Genomic DNA, 21632 nt, shown 5'->3' with positions numbered 1-21632 from the left:
AGCAGAGGCAGTGAAAATTGAAATAGTAATTTATCAAGAGTAATGTCTGGCTTGGGTAACATGCAAAAGGTAGTTACCAAGGAGGAATGTATGATCCATGTGCTAGTATAAAAGCAAGTGGTAGAAGAAAAATTACATGAAATAAACCTAAGAAATAAAACTTTGAGTCAGTTTTGTGTAGGAAAGCCTATAATCATCTTTTGAAGCTTAGTCTGGTTTTGGAGTTTGATCTTCTTTTCATCAAAGGGAGTTTGAAAATTTACATCAGAGGAAGTGAAGAGGCAGAAATCAGAGTTGAAAGAGTATCCCGATCCTCCATTTTGGGGACTTTCCATTTTTACTGCAGTTGAGTTCTAACTGCTAATTTTATAAATAAGTAATGGCTCAGTCCTCCCATCCTCGCTCTGGCTGAACTCCTGTGGCTTTCCCTGTGGATTGCTGAGCTGCCCTGCTCAGGTGCCTGCAGTGCTGAGGGAGGGGAGCCCTGACAAGGACAGCAGTGGGCGGGTGCATTGCTGCTTCTGAGCACACAAAAAGGTTGAGGAGAACTGGAAATATTACCCAGGCAGCCTAACAAAGCTGTGTGCTTCTGAAGAAAAATGTTTTCACTGCAGGGTTCCCAGGGAACAAAGGGAGTCATGGCCTTTACAAAGTACACAAGTGGTAGAAATACTTGTATACAAAGTCTGACTCACAGCTCATGTAAAGAATATGACAAACTTCTTAGTCTAATTCATTAACTCTAAATAATGTCCTTTCAAATGCCATCCCCAGAAGCAGTTTCTATTGGAGCTATTTTTTATCCTTTTGCCACAGATTGTTTTAAAAGAATTATGGGAAATGACAGCTGTAGAACTAAAGTTCAATTTTTCACAGATGAAACTACAAAATGCATGGAGTAATGTAATCCAGTCAGACAAGTGAGTAAATTATATCTTGGTTGCAACAACGCACCACTTGCTGAATATCAATAAGGATATGTTTCCTTCTTTAGAATAAAAAATATTTGCTGTTAATGTAAACGGTTCTGAATGTCCCTGGCAGTATAGGCACAGATGCCAAACAGCATTAAAACTGAGCAGAATCATGTATGTTTTGTTTGCGAGGAAGAGGAAGACCACGTTCCCAGATGTTAAAACAAGGAGGATGTTTCCTTTTACATTGCTTTACCATAATGAAACTCCATTAACTTCTATCATCGTCTTTCAAGTTTCAAGTAAATGAGAAAAGCATAAGCTCCAGTTCAAGGAACACTGTCAAACAGTGCACTCAGTATTTCATTCTCCTTCTAAATTTCCTAGGATAAGTATGTGGGTAATGCTGCTCCCTGTGTACCCCTATTCTCATAACCAAAGTCATAAATGTCAGCAGAGTATATGTGAGCTGTGCCCCATCTTTCTCTCCCTTTGAATTTTGAGTTCCAAGATACTGAGGAATTCAAGAATGGGTTAGACTAATCAGAGTTCCACTTCAAAACAGGCTAATTCTGCCTCAGCTAAATCAATAAATTACATTAATAAATACCTTAAGGAAGTATTTGACCCCTGTTCTAGAAGAAACCTGTAATGTTCCATATGACATCACGTGCAGAGCTTGTGTCCAGTTAAAGTGATATTCTTAGCACAAATGTATGTGCTGGCCTTGGGTCCTCTGCTCAATGAGTTTTTATTTTTACAAGAAGCAATATACTTAAGCTCTCTAGAGCTCTGCAAATTCATTTTTTACATGCAACTACATAATCTTTTTGGAGTGAATATGGACATTAACTCCTCCTTGCAGCTCTCTATAAACATATGCTTGCACAGCAGATATTTCAAATTCAGAATCCAGGAAGGAAAGTGCTCCCAGGACTGACTACTGAGTTAGATACCCTTTTATTTTAATGTACTTTGCCAAGATGAGTCCATAATCTCAAATGAGTCAGGGAAGAAAAGGGGAAGAGCAATAACAAACTTCATCATAATTTTAACCCTATTGCCTAGTGATCACAAAATAACCTTTATGCTTGCATGTTTAAGGAGACTACATGGACATGTTCTTCCTGAGTGTGCTCATCCACTCCTTGGGATTTGTACTCTGTGATTCCAAGTACACAAGGAGAAGACATGTGACACCAAACCCAATTTATTACTTGGATCTGGTGGCAGTGACACTTATGATGTATTGCCATACTCCAGAATGACACATTTCACTCTCTTGGGTAGACCTCTCTCTGTAAAATGGAGATACATTTGCCATACTGACTCTTCAGGTGTTGCTGCTGTAGTTGAGATCCTACTCCAAGACATCACTTAAACATGATGTTATTCAGTAATTCAGGCTCGCCAGTCCTTATTAAATAACTAAAGAAATATTGAGACACCTTGGAAGCTGTTTATGTAGTCCAACAAACAAGCAATTTGCAAATAAACAAAAAATACAGTCAGCTTTAGTACACAGGACAACTTTAGCCCACAAGACAACTTTAGTCTTGAGTAACTATAGTCTCTGTTAAAATCCCCCTGTAATTTCAGCGGGATGTATTTTTTCACTTGCTGCCCTACATTGTTATATGTTATTCTAAAAGCTGGTTAACATCACATGGAGAAGGTGGCAAAAAATCGATAGAGCTTCACAAGAAAGGCAAGAAAGAAGTAAAATATGAAATCTATGAAAGAAATTGTGTTCTCATTTGGGATCAAAAAGTCAAGAACAATGGAATTCAGTGAATTTATTTTTTTTCTCTAGACTTTGCTGTGTTATTAAGATGTAATACTTCACGCAGTTGTGTCTTTCTATCCTCTTTGGTCTGCCAAAAGAATGAAACAGTAGTTCAAATAGAAAAGTCAAGTTTTGTCTATCAAAATGAAATTTCAAGAGAGTTTGCCCAGAAAATTAATGTCTTATCTTTTTCATGCAGTAAAATATACTCCAGTTCCTGTAAATTTGCCAAGATTAACAGTAATTTATATCTTTAGAAAAGATACAGAGTAGATGGGAATCTGAGCTCAAGTGGCAGTCTGAAGAGTGATCATATACACATGTATTATATAGAATCAATACTTAAGTATATGTTTACTATATGACATTTTATATAGCATATGAATAATGTACTCCTGTATTTTACAAGTTTTATTTCTATTTGCAATTATAACTTGTTAAATTATTCTTTCTGGTGATTTTCCTCACTACATTCATTGGCAAATTCTGTTCTGCACAGCATATCCTCCTGAAGAATTCAGCTCTCTGTCAATGAAACAATTCTCTCAACAAACCCAAAACCCTACACTAACCCTATGTTAAATTATTTCTCCATTGTCACCAATGTACTTGTGGCTGTACAAGACTTAGGGGGCTGAGTCACTCAATGGTCAGTGCTCTTCTTTTTGTCTCATCTTGAATTTGGGACTTCTGAGTGGATTGTTCTGGTTTAAATAATAACTATGAGGAGTCCTTGAGTTCTATAGAGCTTTGGAGTTTGTTTTATCAATTGGTGATCTTGAGGGTAGGTAGTTTGAAACAGCTGTGCTCTAAATTATCCATATTGCTTTATCTTATGCATCAGGTCTCGTAGTTTAGGTTTTTGTACTAAAAGGTATTTAGAGCAGAGAAAAAACTAAGCTTTCTTAGTTCATACTGATGATGTACTGCAATTTTAAACACATATTTACATTATTCCTAGAATTTAATATAGAGTAAGGAGCTGTCTTGAACTACTGGATTAAATAAAATCCTATTTCTGCTTGAAGTTCTTGTTGGCAAGAAAAAGTACAGGTCCCCTGGAGATGGGTTACATGTTCCTTTAAGTATTTTCTTTCTAATTTTTAGGATTTCTGTGAACCTCAATTCAATTTCTTGGCAATAGATATAGCAGTCTTCTGGCTATGACCAAGAAGAGAATCAATCTAAAATTTCCTTTTATCCTACATTGAGGCACTTCTCTTTATGGTGAGAAGATAATGGAATCATTGATGGAATACACGTTTTATTACTTTCATTTCTCCGTATGCATATTGTTTTGAATAATTGAAAAGTTATGATTTGCTACATTTAACTCGGACTTTCTTATTGCTGGGCGGAGTACTAACATTACAAGTCTCTCAAAATCACTGCCAAATCACATGGAAATTTGCCTACCTATTTTAAACAGGCAGGAAGAGATACTGAGCTGGATTATGTTGACAAACAGTGAGCAAAAAAGAAGAAGCATCTCTCCCTAAGAAACTCAGAACTCTGTCTATCCTGCTGCTGATACACCAAAGCAGTTATCCTCTCCTACCTGTATCTCATTTTAATTGGATACTGCCTGAGAAATGGCAGAATTATCTTTTTGTTTTAAAAACAAGTTTCCCTGACAACCTGGAATGTATATTTTTCTTTTCTTAGTGCATAATCATGCCCAGAATTTTTTGTGAAGGTGTGTATCTATATATGTAAAACAGAAGAACATCACCTAGAGGGAATACTGTTCCCTGGATAGACTATCTGCAAAGAATGTTATAAAGGAGCCAGGAGGGGATGATTAATTACTACGTTAATGCATCATGTACAGTAATGCAGGGCTCTTTATTAAGAGTCACATAGCACAAATATCCTGTTGCTTTCACAAATTACTAATTTCTTACTAGGAGGCTCAAACCCAAATACTGTGTGCAAGTCCTCCACATATGCCCATGGTTTTTCCTCAATTCTTGTACCACAGGGCACGAGTATAAGCAATTTGTTGTCGTGAGGGCTGGCAGCCAGGGGAGCTATATGTCCATCTGATGCTGAAGTAACAAGCAAGGCTCTGTCTGCTTTTCATCCTGAATTTGCCTATGGCTAATTACTGTGCTTGGTGATGCTTAACTAAAAGTGACTGGAAACGTGTTTGCAATTGAATGTTTTTATAGGATCTCTGTCAATAAGAGCATGTTTTTGTGGGCCTGTTTTGTGTTAGAAAACCTTTACTTTGTAAAAGGCAGCTTCTGAAAATTCATTCCTTTTCTTAAATTAATAAGTTTCATTTATTCCTGAAATGCCAGGGTCTCTGCAATGGGTAACAAAATCAGACTGCATGACCTTGATTAATAAAACTTTGGAAGACTCAGTGGAATTTTTTGGAGCACTTGCAGCTGCTGGTTGTGTTCCAATTGCAGGTCGCCTGCCCTATCATAACTTTGCTTGCAGCTGTGACCTTTATTCCTCTTTTGAGATGGACTTATGTGATGCAGGTGAACCTACATAAGTCCCTGCCCAAAAGATAGAGTATTGTGATGAAGAGGAAAGTATTTCTACAAAGACAGTCATGCAGTTCATTGTGCAGCGAGCAGTGTGGAATTGCTATATTGGTGATGCTTTGGTGCATAATTAGCAAAATGAAAATTTGGCAACTTGAAGAAAATGAAGAGGAACATTCAGCTCTTTGTCCAGCCCCCGCCAGGGCTGAGTGTTAGTGGGCTGTGTGGTGGCTATCTTGTACAGGCTAGAGGTGGCCCAGGCACCATCAGCTAAACAGCTTTAATCAAAAAAGGTAAAGAGGTGCTCCTTCCACAGTCCTCATGTACTGAGTGATACCAGTCTTGGCAGAGCATCTCCCAAACCTTTACTCTGGTTGCTTCTTAGACAAATAGAAGAGCACTTATGCTGTAAAGCCAGATTTTCAAATATGTTCTGCTTCAATGACATATTTTAAATATTAAATTACAGACACTTTCAGGAAACCTTTACATCTAACAGAACTTCATCAGTGGAGAAAGAGCTCTGTTGTTCTCTATCCTAGAGTCTGTTTGATGGTTAGAAATCATAGGAAATCTACCATAGTTACCTGTAGCAGGAAAGGACTACGTCAGTGTTTTAAATTCAGTATTTCTGTGTTGCGCTTACAAGTTTTGCATTTGAAGGAAATAAAAAAGCCACCTTAAATATTCACATACACATTAATATGGTTTTGTAAACATGAAGGATCCACGTGAAATTAGAAGGCATGGCTTGATGCGACACTTGAATCCTTTTTTTTTTTTTTTCTATTCCTAAGCCTTCTGACACCAACTATCTAAAAATCTAAATTGAAAAGTAGGAAGTTTAGGAGCTCACAACTGGAAATGTGGTTTGAGCTTCAATCAGTGCTCAGCTTCAATCACCTGTTCAGTTCAGGTTTTGTGTAAGAGAGAATTCAGTCCTTTTATACTGAGCACGAGAAACAGAATTAGATCTTTTTAAAGGCTTTAAGCCCCCAAGTCTTTTACATTGAAAATGTTCACGGAAGTCGATGGACATTTTCAGTTCCAGAGGTACACAGGGTTAAGTCTAGCATCTGTTACCAACGAGATAAGGTAATAATGAATATACACAATGTTACATTGCATCCAAATATCACACTTAATTCCCTACTTACTAGGTGCAGTGCTTGCATCTCTGCATAATGTTCTTATTTGGTTAGATTTATATACACTGTAAAAGGGGCAGTAGCACAGCTGTGCAGCAGCCACAGAGCACAGTACAAATTGTAGGAATTCACAGTGTGGGCTCTATTTCTTTAAAATTCACAGTGTGGCGTCTATTTCTTTAAAATACTATGAATAATTCTACAAAACACGGCAGGAACCAGCTCTCTGAACCTCAAAGATTTCTGACTCCTTTTGGAAGCGCGATTGGTCTGCCTGTGTCAGTGAGGGTCAGGGTGTTTGAGCAGGAACAGCGGCTACAGACGCTCCTGTTGAATCTCACACTATACATCTCAAACTTAATGGGTAACGGGCGTGTTCTTGTCTCTTGTGCCCCAGCTAGGACACACGTACTGTACTTGGTGGTTTGCACATTTTAAGAAACTGAGGATGACAACTTTCTGAAGGTGGCAAACTGCTCCGAAACAGGGGCAGAGCTTGAAACAGCTGCAGAAAATCCCGGGAGGCCCTTGCTTGATGTGAGGCGCTGCAAATAAGTTTTGTCAGAGCAGCTCCCTCAGCACATCCATAAACTCTACAAAGTAAGTTACCTCTTTGTTCTTATTACTGTTCATCTACCAAATGCTTGCATTTTATTTGATATTGCGTGTAATTGCTATTACTCTGAATTACTGCTGCTGCATGCAATGCAGAGCTGGCAGAGAAACCATTTCGATGCAGTTTTAGTTCACTACAGTTGCAAGTTCATTAAAGAAAAAGGAGCAGGCACAGGGCGGGGCCGCGGAGCCAGCGCGGCCGTGAGGGGCGGGCAGGGCACGGAGGGGCGCGGGGCGGGGCGGGCTCTGAGGGGAGCGAGGCGGGGCGGGCTCTGAGAGAAGCGGGGCGGGCTCTGAGGGGAGCGGGGCGGGCTCTGAGGGGAGAGAGGCGGGGCGGGCTCTGAGGGGAGCGGAGCGGGCTCTGAGGGGAGAGAGGCGGGGCGGGCTCTGAGGGGAGCGGGGCGGGCTCTGAGGGGAGCGGGGCGGGGCGGGCTCTGAGGGGAGCGGGGCGGGCTCTGAGGGGAGCGGGGCGGGCTCTGAGGGGAGCGGGGCGGGGCGGGCTCTGAGGGGAGCGGGGCGGGCTCTGAGGGGAGAGAGGCGGGCTCTGAGGGGAGCGGGGCGGGCTCTGAGGGGAGCGGGGCGGGCTCTGAGGGGAGAGAGGCGGGCTCTGAGGGGAGCGGGGCGGGCTCTGAGGGGAGAGAGGCGGGGCGGGCTCTGAGGGGAGCGGGGCGGGCTCTGAGGGGAGCGGGGCGGGCTCTGAGGGGAGCGGGGCGGGCTCTGAGGGGAGCGGGGCGGGGCGGGCTCTGAGGGGAGAGAGGCGGGCTCTGAGGGGAGAGAGGCGGGGCGGGCTCTGAGGGGGGCGGGGCGGGCTCTGAGGGGAGCGGGGCGGGCTCTGAGGGGAGCGGGGCGGGCTCTGAGGGGAGAGCCGCGGTGAGGGGCGGGCCCGGCCGCGCCGGCGGCGGGCAGCCATGGCCGACAGCGTGCAGGTACCGCTGGGACGGGAGCGGTTTGTGTTAAATTGTCCCTGCAGAGCTGCAGCCAAGGGCCACAAGGATGGTGAGGGGTCTGGAGCATCTCGCTTGTGACGAGACACTGCGGCAGCTGGGCTTGTTTAGTTTCGAGGAGATTGAGAGGGGTCTTATCAATATATCGAAATGTCTCAAAGGTCGTGAGGATGGTGCCAGTCTCTTCAGTAGTGCCCGGTGACAGGAGGAGCAGTGGCCGTAAACCGTAATAGAGAAATTTCCACCTCAATATGAGGAAGAACTTCATGTGGAGGGTGGCAGAGGAGGTTGTGGAGTCTTCATCTCTGGAGAGAGACATTTGGAGACATTGTAAATGTCCAAACCTGGGTGACCCTTTCTCAGTTGGGAAATGGACTGTATTATCTCCAGAGGTCCCTGCCAACCCTAACTATTCTGTGATTTTGTGTAGAAGAGGGTGTGGTGTTTAAAATGCTGTCTGTGTGTAAATATGTATGTGCACATATAAAAATACCCCTGTGTCACTGTTGTCAGCCCAGTCAGTTCAGTGGAGAGACACTGCCTGCCCTGGCGAGGTGGCTCCTGCAGCAGAGACTGCGGAGCCTGGGCTGGCACAGCCCAGCCGGGCCTGTCCCTCACCCGTCTCACCTCACCCAGAGCTGCTTCTGGTGTGTATCTTCTCCACCTCTGACCGCCCACCGCCTCGCCAGGTTTCACTTGTTTAGGGACTCTCCTTTAGAAATGTACGGCTATTTCTGGGTATGTTGGATTTGTGTGGCTTTGGTCGTAGGGAGTTACAGGTGTGGTTTCTGTGAGAGGCTGCTGGAAGCTTTCCCATGTCCACACAGCTTCAGTACATACCCACAGCTGACCAAGGCTGACCTCACCAGAGACAGAGATCTGGGATAACAGATTTAGGATGGGGAAGAAGGAAGCCATACAACAGCAGATGGAAGAGGAGGATGAGAATATAAGAGACTGACAGTCCTCCAAACACCAAGGCCAGCAGAGAAGGAGAGGCAGGAGGTGCTCCAGGTGCCAGAGCAGACTCCCCTGCAGTTCATGGTGACGCAGCTGTGCCCATGGAGGTCACGGTACCTCTCATGCTGGAACAGGGTTAGAGTGTGAGGTGCCTTCCCCATGAGGAGGCAGCAGGGTCAGATGCAACATGTGATAAAATGACTGCAAGCACTCTACCCCATCCCCCTGTGCTCCTGCGGGGAGGTGGTAGAGAAAATTGGGAGTGACATTGAGCCTGGGAAGAGAGGACGAGTGTTTTGAAATGTAGTTTTTATTTTGCATTATTCTACTCTGATTCCATTGGTAATTAATTATTTTTCTGCCCAAGCAGAAAAAAAAATTACTGCCCGTGACAGTAATTGGTCAGTGACCTTTCCCTGTCCTCATCTTTTCCCACAAGCCTTTTGTTATGTTTCCTCTCCTGTTCAGCTGAGGAGGGGGCTGACAGAGAGGCTGTGGTCAGCTCCTGGGCATCCAGCCTGGGTCAAACCACCATAGTGGGCTTTTTTGTGGTGGTAGGAGTCTCCTAATTTTTGGTTATTGAGGGAAAGGCTTGTGGTTTCCTTTTAAAGAGTACTGGGGAAGTGGAAGCAAGCTTACACTTTCCTTCCAGCAATATCACAGTTGTATTTCTCACCTTGCATTGCTTTATGTAGCTGAAGTGCTCTGGAGGATTTTACAAATCCACAGTGTTTGCATTAATATTTGCTTTATTTGCTTGTCTTTGGCCTCCTCCCTGTTTTTTTCCTGTTTCCTTTTTTTACTTGGTGACAGAGGTGTGGTTTCTGACAGGCGAATCATGCTTGTCAGGAGATATATAAGAATAAAATTCATTCCTCCCAAGAATGTATGAGGTGTTGCATCAACTCCGAATTTCTCCCTCAAGCCTGTCTATGTAGTTGTAGCTACTACGAGATAATTTTTTTCGCTTGAACTGCTTTGTTGCCTCCACTGGCCAAGAAGTTGCTATGACTGTTGTGGGAGTGATTAAGAACCTTCAGCCGGTGTCATTCATGGTTGTGTCTTTATCAGTACAAAAGCTTACCATTTAGGTTTCCTTAAATAAATAAACCCTCTTCCAAGTAAAATGTGTTGCTAAGTATTCTAAATGCTTTATGGAAAATATATGCATCTTTCACAGTGCTCTCCGTTAGCACTCTCCATAAATATTTTGGCAGTTGGAGCAGCGTAACACTGGGGTAGTGCAGTCAGATCACAGGAAAAGGACACAGGGTGTGCTCTATGGGACACGACAGGCTGTCAAAAATATATTGTGCATCTGTTTGAAATGTACCATTGAAATTCTTGTAGTTTTTACTTCATGGCTTTATAAAAAGAATCTTTAGAGGAATTTAGTGAATTTTTTTTCATGTGTTTTCTGTTCCTTAAGTATTGAAGTTTGTTCTACACACAGTAGCTTGCCTTTGTGATATTTCTATCTATCCTTTATGATTTATTTTTATTGGAAATCCTGTGGAATTGTGTATTTTTATGAATCACATTCTGAAGTCTCTAGTTTTGGCTGAAGGTAGCTTAGCATGGTCCATAAGGTGTAGGAAACACTGTATTCTAGTACTGTTTCTTTATATAACTTCTTACATTTTAAGACAATTCCTTTTGATTTAAATTAAATATTTTTATAATTGTTACAGCTTGTAATGACTTTCAGGAGAAGGTCTGTTAGAAAATCTGAATACTGATCTTATCAAGTCTTGCTGCTGCTTTATTTTTAACCACATTTTTCTCATAAGTGGTCTGCAGCTGTGAAAACATGAGTAAAATTTACTGTCATCATATGTTTGGCTAACCATAAATCTTGATATATGGACTGTGGCATTTTTGAAACATACTTTGTTATTAAAAGGACGCTATCATGTTTATAGTGTTCCTTGAAAGCTTTCTTTGCCTATAGGTTTTCTCTTTTGCATTTGACACATCTGCATATTTCCCTTTTGAAGGTAGCTGAATGAGTGCTGCTATTTTTGTTTCCTCATTTGTTTGTTTGATGACAAAACAAATGTTTATGGCTAAAAACAGCAACTATTGATCTTAACTTCCCATTGTGGGAGTGGACAAGTGGGACCTTTTAAAAACAAACAGGAACAGTGAATGTGTTTCTTTTTCTGCCTTAACTATTTGTGTAGAAAGCTTCAGGATTTTCTGCTGCTGCTGAAGCATTTGACAGCTTGATAACAAAATGTGTATAATAATACAAATAACAGCCTGTGTTGCTGGTGTAGTTTGGTTGGGTTTTTCATTCCCATTTTGATTAGAGTTGTAACTGATACACAGTCTTCTTCCAGGGTACATCTGCTCTGCTGTCAGCCCAGGCAGAGCAGCTGAGCTTGCTTTACATGAGCTACTGGAAAGATGAGTCCAGTCTGATTTCCCTGGTAGGGTGAGGAGAGCAGGATCTTGGGTTCCTTACTCTGAGTATTTGCTACAGTTGATGAGATTTGGGAAACTGTTCCCTTGTGTGTATGTTTTTGGAAGCCATGATTTTGCAAAGTGTAGTGGTGTATTGTCAAACAAATGCAAATGCTATCTTCAACCACTGCAGAAGGCTCATCCCAAAAGATAAGCTTATTTTTCTTCAGGAGTGCTGGTGCTCATTTCAATTGCTGTGTCTCAGGGTTTGGCCACTCTGGAAAGGCCCTCACCAAAACTGCAGGTAGTGGAGCATTTTTCCTAGCCAGAGGTGAATCAGTACAGGCTTGGGGTTTTGAGAGTTCTTCCCCACCCCTGTAAACACAGAAGGTTTTTGCAATTTACTGTTTAACTATATTATTCTGCTGCTGCTATTTCCTGCTTCATGGTGATTTGTGAGCAAGATCTTACTCTTTTGTTTTAGAATGTCTGGTTTGGTATTTTGATTTGATGCTGTTAATAAGGGATGCCCACAGCATTTGGAGTAATGTATTGAACAGCCAGAAACATATTATGTATTCAGAACAGCTAAAAATCCTTCAAAGGAAAATTAAACCATGTCAGATAATTCTCTAGGAGCAGCCTGTATTTAAATAGGCAGTCTACTGCTGGGAATGGGCATTGGTAGGATTGGTTTCAGGAGTTTTTCTCCTGACACATGGAGACAGCATTACTAGAATTGACTCACTTTGGATTACCTCAGTCAGTCACTGCAGTTAACACTAAAGTGAAGAGTACATTCTTTGACACCAGTGAACGCATATAAAAATAATCTCCGGTATTTCAAGCAGTGGTTAAAGAGACCAAAGTAATCAATCAAAATAATTGTGAGCTTTTAGTCAAGTGTGTGTGTAGGTTCAGCCCAAACAGAAACTGTCTGTAAACGTAGAATTGTTTGAATGATTTCTGGACCTTCAATACTTTCTTAAATTACAGAAATATTGCTAATTAAAAAAAAAAAATATGTTCTTTCTCTCCCATAGTTCCTCATCTGTCATTTGTAACAGTATTTCTTCTTACCTGATACCTGTGCTTGTTGTAGTGGACAGTGGTGCCCAAACCCCATCCTTATTAAGAGCATTAACAACAGCAGTAACACATTGGTGGGAATGTTGCTGCTGGGAATGTTGTTCCAGCTTCCAGGTGATGAAATGGTGCTTGAGAAGCATTCACCTTGCCCTGTAAACTGTTGTGGTTTGATGTGCACATTATGGAGCCTTATCTAAAAGTTACAGCAGCGGCCTATCTCTTCAGTTTAAACTGCTTGTAAAATATTAGCATTTTGCCTTACTAACAATTTCACCTAGTAAGGTGTTGACTGACTGACCAATCATATGCAATTTATATAGTCACTGTAAATACTAAAATATTCTATGTATTGAACATCCTAAGAGAAAGTGAGGGAAGAGCATTAATTCAGTTTCCAAAACATTAATATCAGTATTCAACTAATTCAGCCCTACAGCTTCTAAAGAATCTCATGTTCAACAGGTTTCTAACACCACTTCAGGAAAGCATTTATATATTTTCTTCTTATTGAAATATGTATTTAAATAATTGTATATTAGAGGTAATGCTGTTATTTTTTTTTACCTGCAGCTTCAATTATAGCATCATTACTGACTATAAGAGTGGTTTTTTATGCTGTTTAAATTACTGCTAATAAAAGCAAACTAACATCATGCTTTTAACTATGTGAAGGAAGCCTTCGTTTATTCTATTCCTGTTCTGATGAGATATTGTATCTGAGATTGACTTGTTTCTGGTTGGGAACAATGATTTTTCTTATTGAAGTATATGTGAAAGTACTCAAGTACTTAATTAGAAAGGAGAAGAATAGTCTGTCCACTGAATGAATGTTTTTTGTTGCTCTCAGTCTGGTTTAGTCGCTCCTGTGTGTGGTGGTTCTTCAGCGAGTCCCAGGGTTTCAGTGCATCTTGTAGCTCGGCAGCAGCAGGGGGAGTAGTGTAGCTTTATTTGGGGGCTCTCCTTGGCCAGCGCTGGATGAGTTGATATCAGCTCAGAGCAGAGCTGGTCAAGCCCAAAAATCAGTGTGTGTCAGGAATTCTGCTTCACTCTCCCTGTATGAGCCGGAAGCAGGATTCTGCAGGCTTTGCCTTGCTGCACTTCTCTGAACCCCAGGTCCTGCAGATGTACAAGTGTACCTGCTAGAAGCAAGTTGTGAAAGGAGTTTGTGTGGTCAGGCTGGGCAGACTCCCTGCAGGAGGCTGGAAGGCATTTTGGGACTGCTTCAGCTACTTGATCATAGCTGGGCCAGCACCCAGTGCCCACAGGGCTTTGTCCACTTTGGTCTGGAAAGCCTGCAAGGGTGGAGATTCCTCTGTCTTTTCTGGGTTATCCTAATGCTTAAGTATTTTCATACTGAAATATTTTTCCTTATGCTGCCCATTGTGGATCCCTTTCAACTGGAGCATGGTCCCATGACCATTGCCCCTTTTTCCCCTCAGTGCCCCTCTCTGAAGGGCTTACTTCATCTCACACTTTGCCTCGTCATCTACATATTCTATTGTAAAACAGATTTAGGGGATTTTTGGTACTGTTTTTTGCATTTTATAGATTTCTTATTGAAATATCTTTTTTGTCAGTGACAACACAAAATATAATCAAATATTCCTATTTTTTCGAAGAGCATTGTATTGTTAGTTCATGCTCAGTTTGTTATTCCCTAAAACATGTACATCCTTCCTAGGAACAGTAGTTGTCAGATCCTTGTGTATTATTCTGTGCAACAAACATCTTGGACTTTTTTAGGGGAAGGAGAGAGTGTAGACAGTAAATTTGAAAATGCAATCAAGTACATGGTGGAGCACAAATTGCATAGTAATATTTGTGTATTCTCATAATATGTTTAGAGAAAGTTAATTTTAAAATTTAATTATTGTGCAGTGCAGTATCATGTTGGTCAAATTTAGATTCATGGATTCTTTTGCACCTTTAAATCTCTGTTGTTTTTACTTGCAAGTTAATTTAATCTTGTGCAGCACATAATATGTCAGTGTGTTCCCATATGAATTTATGATAAAAATACTATGTTCCATGTATCTGCCCAGCATTTCTCTAGTGAGAATGTGTTAAGGTATTGTGTTACTGCTGTATAATTACAGCTGTCTTACATTTTTGGCATTTGTTGAATTAATCCCTTGCATACCTCCTCAATATAAAAATGTTATTTAGATAAGTTGCTGACATAATAAAAGAAACATTTAAAAAATTACATTCCTATGTTTGTGTATGCAGGATGAAGACCAAAATCAGGATGAAGACCAAGATCAGGTTGATGTAGGTGGAGAAAAGATTACTAATAGGACATTTCTTTCTCTTTCCCAAATAACTGCCTTGTCAGAAGAAAATCTGGAAGGAGTTGAAAAGTAAGTAGCAGTGACAGCAATGCTGGAACCCATATAATAGCAAAATAAAAATTGCAAACTATTTGTTAGATTTCTTTTGTGATGGCTATATCGTTAATTTAATTGCTCAGTTAAATCATTGATATTTAACATTATTCACAAAAGTTGGCAGAAACACTTCTGATCTCAGATCCAGTCTGGTTTACTGTTTTTCCTACATCTTTTAATTTTGCTTAGACTCCTTTTTTTCCACTTGTATTTCACCTTGTCATGGTTTCTGAATTTACAATAGCTTTAAATAAGCTGTAAACAATATGCTCAGATGTAAGTAAGAGCAGACCGATACTGAGCTTTATTTTTTGGCAAGTCTCACTGGGTAAGTTTTTTTGCTAAAATATTTAAAGTTTTGTACTGTAACATGAGTTATCAAAAAATCAAAAAGGTCTTAAAAGTTCAGCAAGTTATGGAAAGCTTAAGGCATGAGTAGGTCACCATCGTGGTGCACTGGGGAAATTGGAGGCAGCCAAAGACTTCTGATGTCACAGTGCCTTTGTCTTTCCTGTACCAACACTCTCCCTTGTTGTTAGTGTTTAATAGCAGCTAAATTTAGGAGGCCAGGAGTTCAACCTGGGACTCCAGATTTATATTTGAAAGATGGGACATTTCAGAAGTGCAAGAATTACTCAGGAGCGCTTTTGTCTGCTAGCAGGTTCTTAGGGAATTGAAAGCCAAAGGGCTGGCCTGCTGGTCTTAGTTTGGGAAGGAAGAGGTGGGGGGTATATAAAATCCAGCTTTGTTCCTCTGAATAGGTAACCATTTAATAGAGATTAAAATATTCCTTAAACACATTCTCTTCCTCCTATTTGTCACTATTCTAGGGAGAAAAGGTTTTTCTGTTTTTTTTTTTAAGAAATATGAAAAGAAAATTTGTCACCATCAAATAATAATAGAAAAAATCCTTTCCTGTTTTCTCTTGCACAATAGGCCTCTTTAAATTTAAAGGAGACAGAAGTGTACAACTCATAAAGACTAAAATGTGCTTAATGTGCACAATTCTTTGTGTAACTTACTCATCAAGATTAAAAAGAAAAGCACTGAAAGATCATATGCTCATTTAGTCTCAGCTGATCACATATGTATTTATATATGCACACTGTACAAGGGGAATGTAAAGTATATACTGCATCTGACTGGAAGGAGCACTGTTACACGGTATTTTATGCACACTAAGCAGTTTGGCAGGAGCATTAAAATTTTGTTTACCGAGTGCATTGTGTCTAATTACAAGAGCAGTTTGAAGGCCACAGTTCAAGTTAGAAAATCAGAATAGATCTGATTCAGTGTGAGAGTTTTAATGTCCTGCATTCCTATCTATCAAGGAGTTCTGTACTGCTGTCCATCTCAGTAAGACTTGAGCCCTATGAAGAAAGAAAAAGCAGGGAGGGTAACTATGGAATCTAACTGCCCCATCAATTTGCAATGATGTACAGATACTGTTGTCAGTGACATGCCTTACAGAATATTGGAAAGATGAGCACTGGCATTGTTAGCAGAATCAGAGAAAATCTAAATCCCTGAGAAGCTCTGATTATGAAAACATAGAGTTGGCAGAAGCTTCAGAGAGAGAGGATATGGACTGTTTCAAACCTTGGAAAGTTCAGCTGGCCACGTTCCACTTCTATTCCAGGACATAAGTTAAGTGTTTTTAACCGACTTGCATGTGTGCAGCCGTACAAATTTGTCATGCAGAACAAAGGAATACATGTTTTAAACAAAACTGATTGGATTATATGCTTTACTCTGCTAGCTATTGAGGCTTTAATTAAAGAAAGAAACTCATCTCTTTTGACAGGGCATCTGTACTGTGTTGGTGAAACCGCTGAAAATCTAATGGCTGCTATCAGTAGGTCTGGGATTAATGTCCTCCTTACAAAGGAATGAGAAGGCAGCAGGGCTTGGGAAGACCTTGCTTTTTCACAGGGGACTAGAAACTGATCACTGGCACCTGTGTCCTCAGCTGTACTTAAGAAGCCAAGGATTGCTTTAATGTAAAGCTCAACTGCCTGAGACATGGCCAAAGTTATACTGGAAGAATTGCAACCAAATCCTAGCCCCAGTCCCCTCTCTTCATGTGGAAAAAAGCACACAGTTATTATAAAAGATGTACCTAATTCTGTGTTTGGATAGAGTAGACATAAATGTGTCAGCAAGAGTATGGCCTCCTACAAGGGAGTGTATTTTTTCATAAATTCTGCAAGTTAAAGTAAGTGGAAAAATTTTCATCATGTGCCAATAAAATGGGATAAGGCTCTTTAAATGTTTTGACCATTTTGGAAGTGCAATTTAAACTTCGAAATATTTTAGCTACTTTCAGTAATTATATATTATATTATTTATATTAATTTTCAAATGTAATTTTTCATCAGAGGCCACGTGAAAAATAATCTTTGAAATGTAAACAAGATCTTAAAAAACTATCTAAATCAGAGTAAAAGCATGCTAGTGGAAAGTGGAGACTAATTGTGTCATTTCATCCCACAAACCAATTCCTGGTGAAATACTTTTTTTTTTCCTCTGGAATTTTCAATGTATTTCTCTTTGGTTTTGTAATGCTTTAATATTTTTTTCTTTTGTTAGTCATATCTCAACACTTCAGTAGTGTTTGCTGAAACCTGCAGGTAATTGTTTACTTTTTGATACTCTGATCATAATTGTAATCTAGGAATTGATGTAGCTAAATTCAAGAAATTATGTACATAGGCACATATGAATAATATTGCAACTAAAGAAATGTTATGTATATAATTGCATGCAGACCAAGTAAGACTTTGGAATCTGTAATTTATTTTTAAATTCCATTATTTTACTCTGCAATTTTTTCAGGAAGATGGAAGAATTTCTGAATCTTACACAACTAAAGACATCTTTGAAAGAAGCTATTTTACTAGATTATTATACTGCAGGATTTTGGTGGGCTAAGGAAATGAACTTCAGTCTTATCCAGCTCTCAGAATTCATGGATCTATTAAATTTCTCCTTGGAGAACCTCAGCAGTAAGTATAATTAAGAACTGTAAAATATCTGAAGTGGAAGGCAAGAATGTTTCCTGGTCATTTTAATAAAGTGATATTTAATTACAAGTAATTGTAAAATTATTTATTTTCCTCTCAAATGTTGGTATGTTAGACCTTGTGCCTGAAAATAATTCTTACTGGCAGATCTCAAGTCTTTTGAGTAGAATATTCCTCATTCTTTGTTTGTACAATATGTCATACAAATGGGCCAGGTCCTGAAGAGACCTTTTCTTTGCTATGGTAAAATAAATAATAATTACAGTAGAGTGAGGGCAAGGAGCTCCTAAATTCCAATTCCAGCTTTCTCAGTGACTGACTCGCTGTAGCCGTGGGCACATTTCTCTGCTGTTTGAGATATTCAGTATATCCTGTAGCATTACAGCAGGTGAATTGCATTTTTTTTTTTTTTTTATCCTCGGAGGTCAACTCTCAGCATCCTATATGGCAAATGCTGCACTTCTGGTGCAGAATATATGTTAACTAAGGACTGGTGAGGGAAGTAAACTGACATTGCTGCTGAAGATGAAAAATGACAATGAAAGGATTGTAGCTCCTTTCATGGAGATGAAAAATGAAAGGATTGTAGCTCCAAAGTCTTACTTGGTGGTTATGAGGAAATTTACCACAAAGCATGAAGCTTGGTCTAGGGGGAATGAAATAGCCAAAAAAAAAAAAATGGTAACACTGTCCTCTAAAACCTTTGTCAGAGATTCTAATGCTTGTTTAACATTCACTTTGAAGGTGATTATGTTAAGAAAAGTCCATCCCAGAGGAAGAGTGAAAGGACTCAGCAGTTTCATTCAAAAGAGAAGGAGAACATTTAAAATCAAGCTCATAATAGTTATTATACTCTTTCACTGTCATTTAGTTCAAGGGCCTTTCTGACTTGGAATTTTGACAGAATATGTACGTGCTTTGTGATCATTGGAATTCCAGTTGTCCTTCCTGTCTCCAATGAGAAAGTATCTTAACATATGCTAACTACATTACTGTGACAATGGAGCAGAGTGGAAACCTGTCAGAAATTAGTTTTATGAGACCGTGTAATACATGTGTACACGACAGGCTGGTAGCACAACCAGTTATTAAAACTGACTGACGTTTTTCAGGAATGTCATCTTCATTGCATTATGTTTTGCCAAACTTTTAACTCTTTAAGCTTAAGAAATTTTCCATGGCCCTGTCTGCTTTTGGTGAATTTTTATATGTCAAATTGCAACTGAACCAATTCAACCAAACCTCTAGCTTGCAGACAGAGGCTGTGGGAAAAAGAACCTATTTTGTGTCTTTTTCTTTTGTTAACAGGTCTAATGCCCTGATGCTCTGAAGTAAAGATAAAGGTTTGGCAAGCAAATGTTGTGAATTTGCTTTTTGCTGTCCTGTGAAAATCCATTTAGATTTGGCTAAGATATACATGGTTTTTAGAGAAGGAAAGTGTAGTTTTTATATGCTTGCAGGAAACTTCTTATATTTTCTTCACAGCCCAGGGCTGAGATGAATTTTCTTGTAATTACCAAACATTTAATCTAAAAGCAAAATTCTAATGTCTTCTATATTAATGACTCTTTCTTTTCCTTTGCCTGCACTGGAGCCAGTCAGCCTGGAGAATTAAGCTGACTTGGCCATAACAGCAAGTGTAGCATTGAGCAGGAAGAGTGGATTTAGAGAAGGAGGGTAGTGGAAATGCATTTAAGGCTGGTAAAGCAGCAAGGAAAACTGGAGGTCTTGCTTGATGGGGAGTCAGAATGAGTTGCACGATTTGATTCCTTTATGTTCATTGAGGGTAAAGTACTCCCTAGCTCACAGAAGTGCTGCATGAGTCTTCCTGAGAAGGTGGTTTGGACTGAAAATCAGGTGTGCAGAGGAAAGAGAAAATTTGGATGGGTTGGCAACAGATTCAGGATCTGGGTGATCCTGCTATGTGCCTTCATTTCCCTACAAAGGGTGGTATTTCTAGTTCTGTTGCTTTTCCTCATTTCCTATGGCTTCTATTTCCTTTGCATTCTCTGTGTTTCTTTCTTGTCCCTTCCCACATGGTTATTTATATTGTGCTGCCTCTCTTACTGAAGAGTGAGATAGAATTTTCAAGCCTTTGATTACTGTACCATTAAAGGGCAAAACTACAAAAGAAAATAAGTCTTCTAAGTATTTTAATTTATTTCCTGTACAAAAAAAAAAAAACAAGGAGTGTATCAGAAAAGACATAAAACAATGAGAAAAATAAATCTATTTCACCACTGGTGGATATTTCCCCCTTTTTTTCTTTTTCCTGTAGATTTTTTAGACATAAAAGGAAAAGACAAATTGTATTTGAAGCCTGTTTTTTTTTTTTTTTAATTTCCAATGGTTCTGGTGATGGCAGACACTGTGTGCAAATCAGAAAGATGAATCCTTTTTTTTTTTATAGGTTCAGCATGCTCTGATACATTTTAGATTGTCCTCTTTGTCAGGACAGTTATCAAACAGAATTTAAATTCTAATTCCAACTTGTTGTGGCATTTGGTTTTGATTTCCAGAGTAAAAATATAAAGTAATTATCTGGTTTGGAAGGACGCAGAAATGTCTCCAAGTCTGATGATACATGCAGGGTCTTATGCATATTCATTTTTAATCTATTATGACTGTAAGCACTTTAAAATAAACTTCGCCCTTTTTAATATCTGTTCCTGCATTAATGGTTTATTTTACAAGGGGCATGGTCAGAAGAATAATCTTTTACAATTCATAAGAAGTAGGCTATTTTAAATAAAAGCATACTCTGCCTCTCAAATTTGCATATTCTGCCTGTGGTTCTCTCAGCATAGGTAAGAGGTGAAGCTGTAGTATCTTGAACACCCATTATTATGATCCTTCCATTGTGAAGGCAGAGTGGTGGTTTTGTAGTGGAATTTTAATGGACACTTTATTGATGAGAATAATGGCAATAGAAGCATTTGACTGCTGTTGGCTTTTAAATTTAAGTGGTGGATCATAACTAAAACTTTAAGAAGTCTTATAATTAAAATGGGCCAAAAAACTCCATCCCACTTGTTGTATTTATACATGGTTTTTGTTCTTCGGAATTACTTTGCAGGCAAACATATGACCTTGGGAGATAATTTAAAAGAACTTGAAAGAGCAATGACTGGAATAGGAGAAACTGAGTCAGAAGAAAGAGGTAACCTGAATTTATTCAGCATTGAGCAAGCCAAAGCAATCATTGATTACTTGGTTACCAGGTATTTGTTTCTACAGAATCTGTTTTTATTTCATTAATCTAATATAGTGGGAAAATGACTGATAAAATAACAGCAACAATAAGAACAACATAATCAACAATTTTTAAATTATTATTATTTTTACACTACTACTAGTACTACTAGTATTTTGCTGTTATTTTACTGGATACCTTCCTCCTGTGCCAACATACTGCAAACATCAAACTTTAAATCATGAAAAAGAAGAGAGAATACGCCAGGAGCAATAAAGATCTGGTCTCAGATGTCAAAGCCCAAAAAATAAATTTAGACTGGAAGTTTGTAAAAATGTGAGATTATGCTGAAAATATTCCTTTTGTGTTTTGTTTGAAGTGATAAAAGAAAACAGAGTGATGCATGGGCAATAATCTTGTTTTGCTTTTAAAAGCTACCTTTAGATTCCATCTGAATAAAATTGTAGATCTTATTTATCTTATTTAGATCTCATCTTGACTCTGTTATTCTAAGTATTTGTATGGTCTTGACAGTTATTGTGGACTGAAGTGATTTAGAGTTTTGTACTTAACAGAATTAAGGTTTTGATCATATAGGAATCATAAAAATGTTGCATTTAAAAATCAGTAAAAGTCTAGTAATGTACATGAAAAGGTTTAATGACAGGT

The 21632-nt window shown here is 39.4% G+C and overlaps 1 protein-coding gene across 4 annotated transcripts in view; it reads left to right on the top strand.

The window, feature by feature from the left end:
- Positions 1 to 21632, top strand: part of CABCOCO1 (ciliary associated calcium binding coiled-coil 1) — a 141177-nt gene that overhangs the window by 79137 nt on the left and 40408 nt on the right. For 2 of the 4 annotated variants that reach the window (XM_021535333.3, XM_021535322.3), the window contains exons 1-4: positions 7805 to 7887; positions 14590 to 14720; positions 17583 to 17752; positions 20847 to 20991. In XM_021535333.3, the coding sequence (XP_021391008.1) occupies positions 7870 to 7887; positions 14590 to 14720; positions 17583 to 17752; positions 20847 to 20991 (464 nt within the window). In that variant the 5' untranslated portion in view covers positions 7805 to 7869. Of the gene's footprint in view, positions 1 to 6743; positions 6947 to 7804; positions 7888 to 14589; positions 14721 to 17155; positions 17378 to 17582; positions 17753 to 20846; positions 20992 to 21632 lie in introns of those variants that run through there. The other 2 variants (XM_021535348.3, XM_021535356.3) reach the window with 2 other exon arrangements.

This window comes from Lonchura striata, chromosome 7, assembly GCF_046129695.1.
Source record: "Lonchura striata isolate bLonStr1 chromosome 7, bLonStr1.mat, whole genome shotgun sequence".
Classification (NCBI taxonomy): domain Eukaryota; kingdom Metazoa; phylum Chordata; class Aves; order Passeriformes; family Estrildidae; genus Lonchura; species Lonchura striata.
This window is presented reverse-complemented; position numbering and strand designations above follow the sequence as displayed.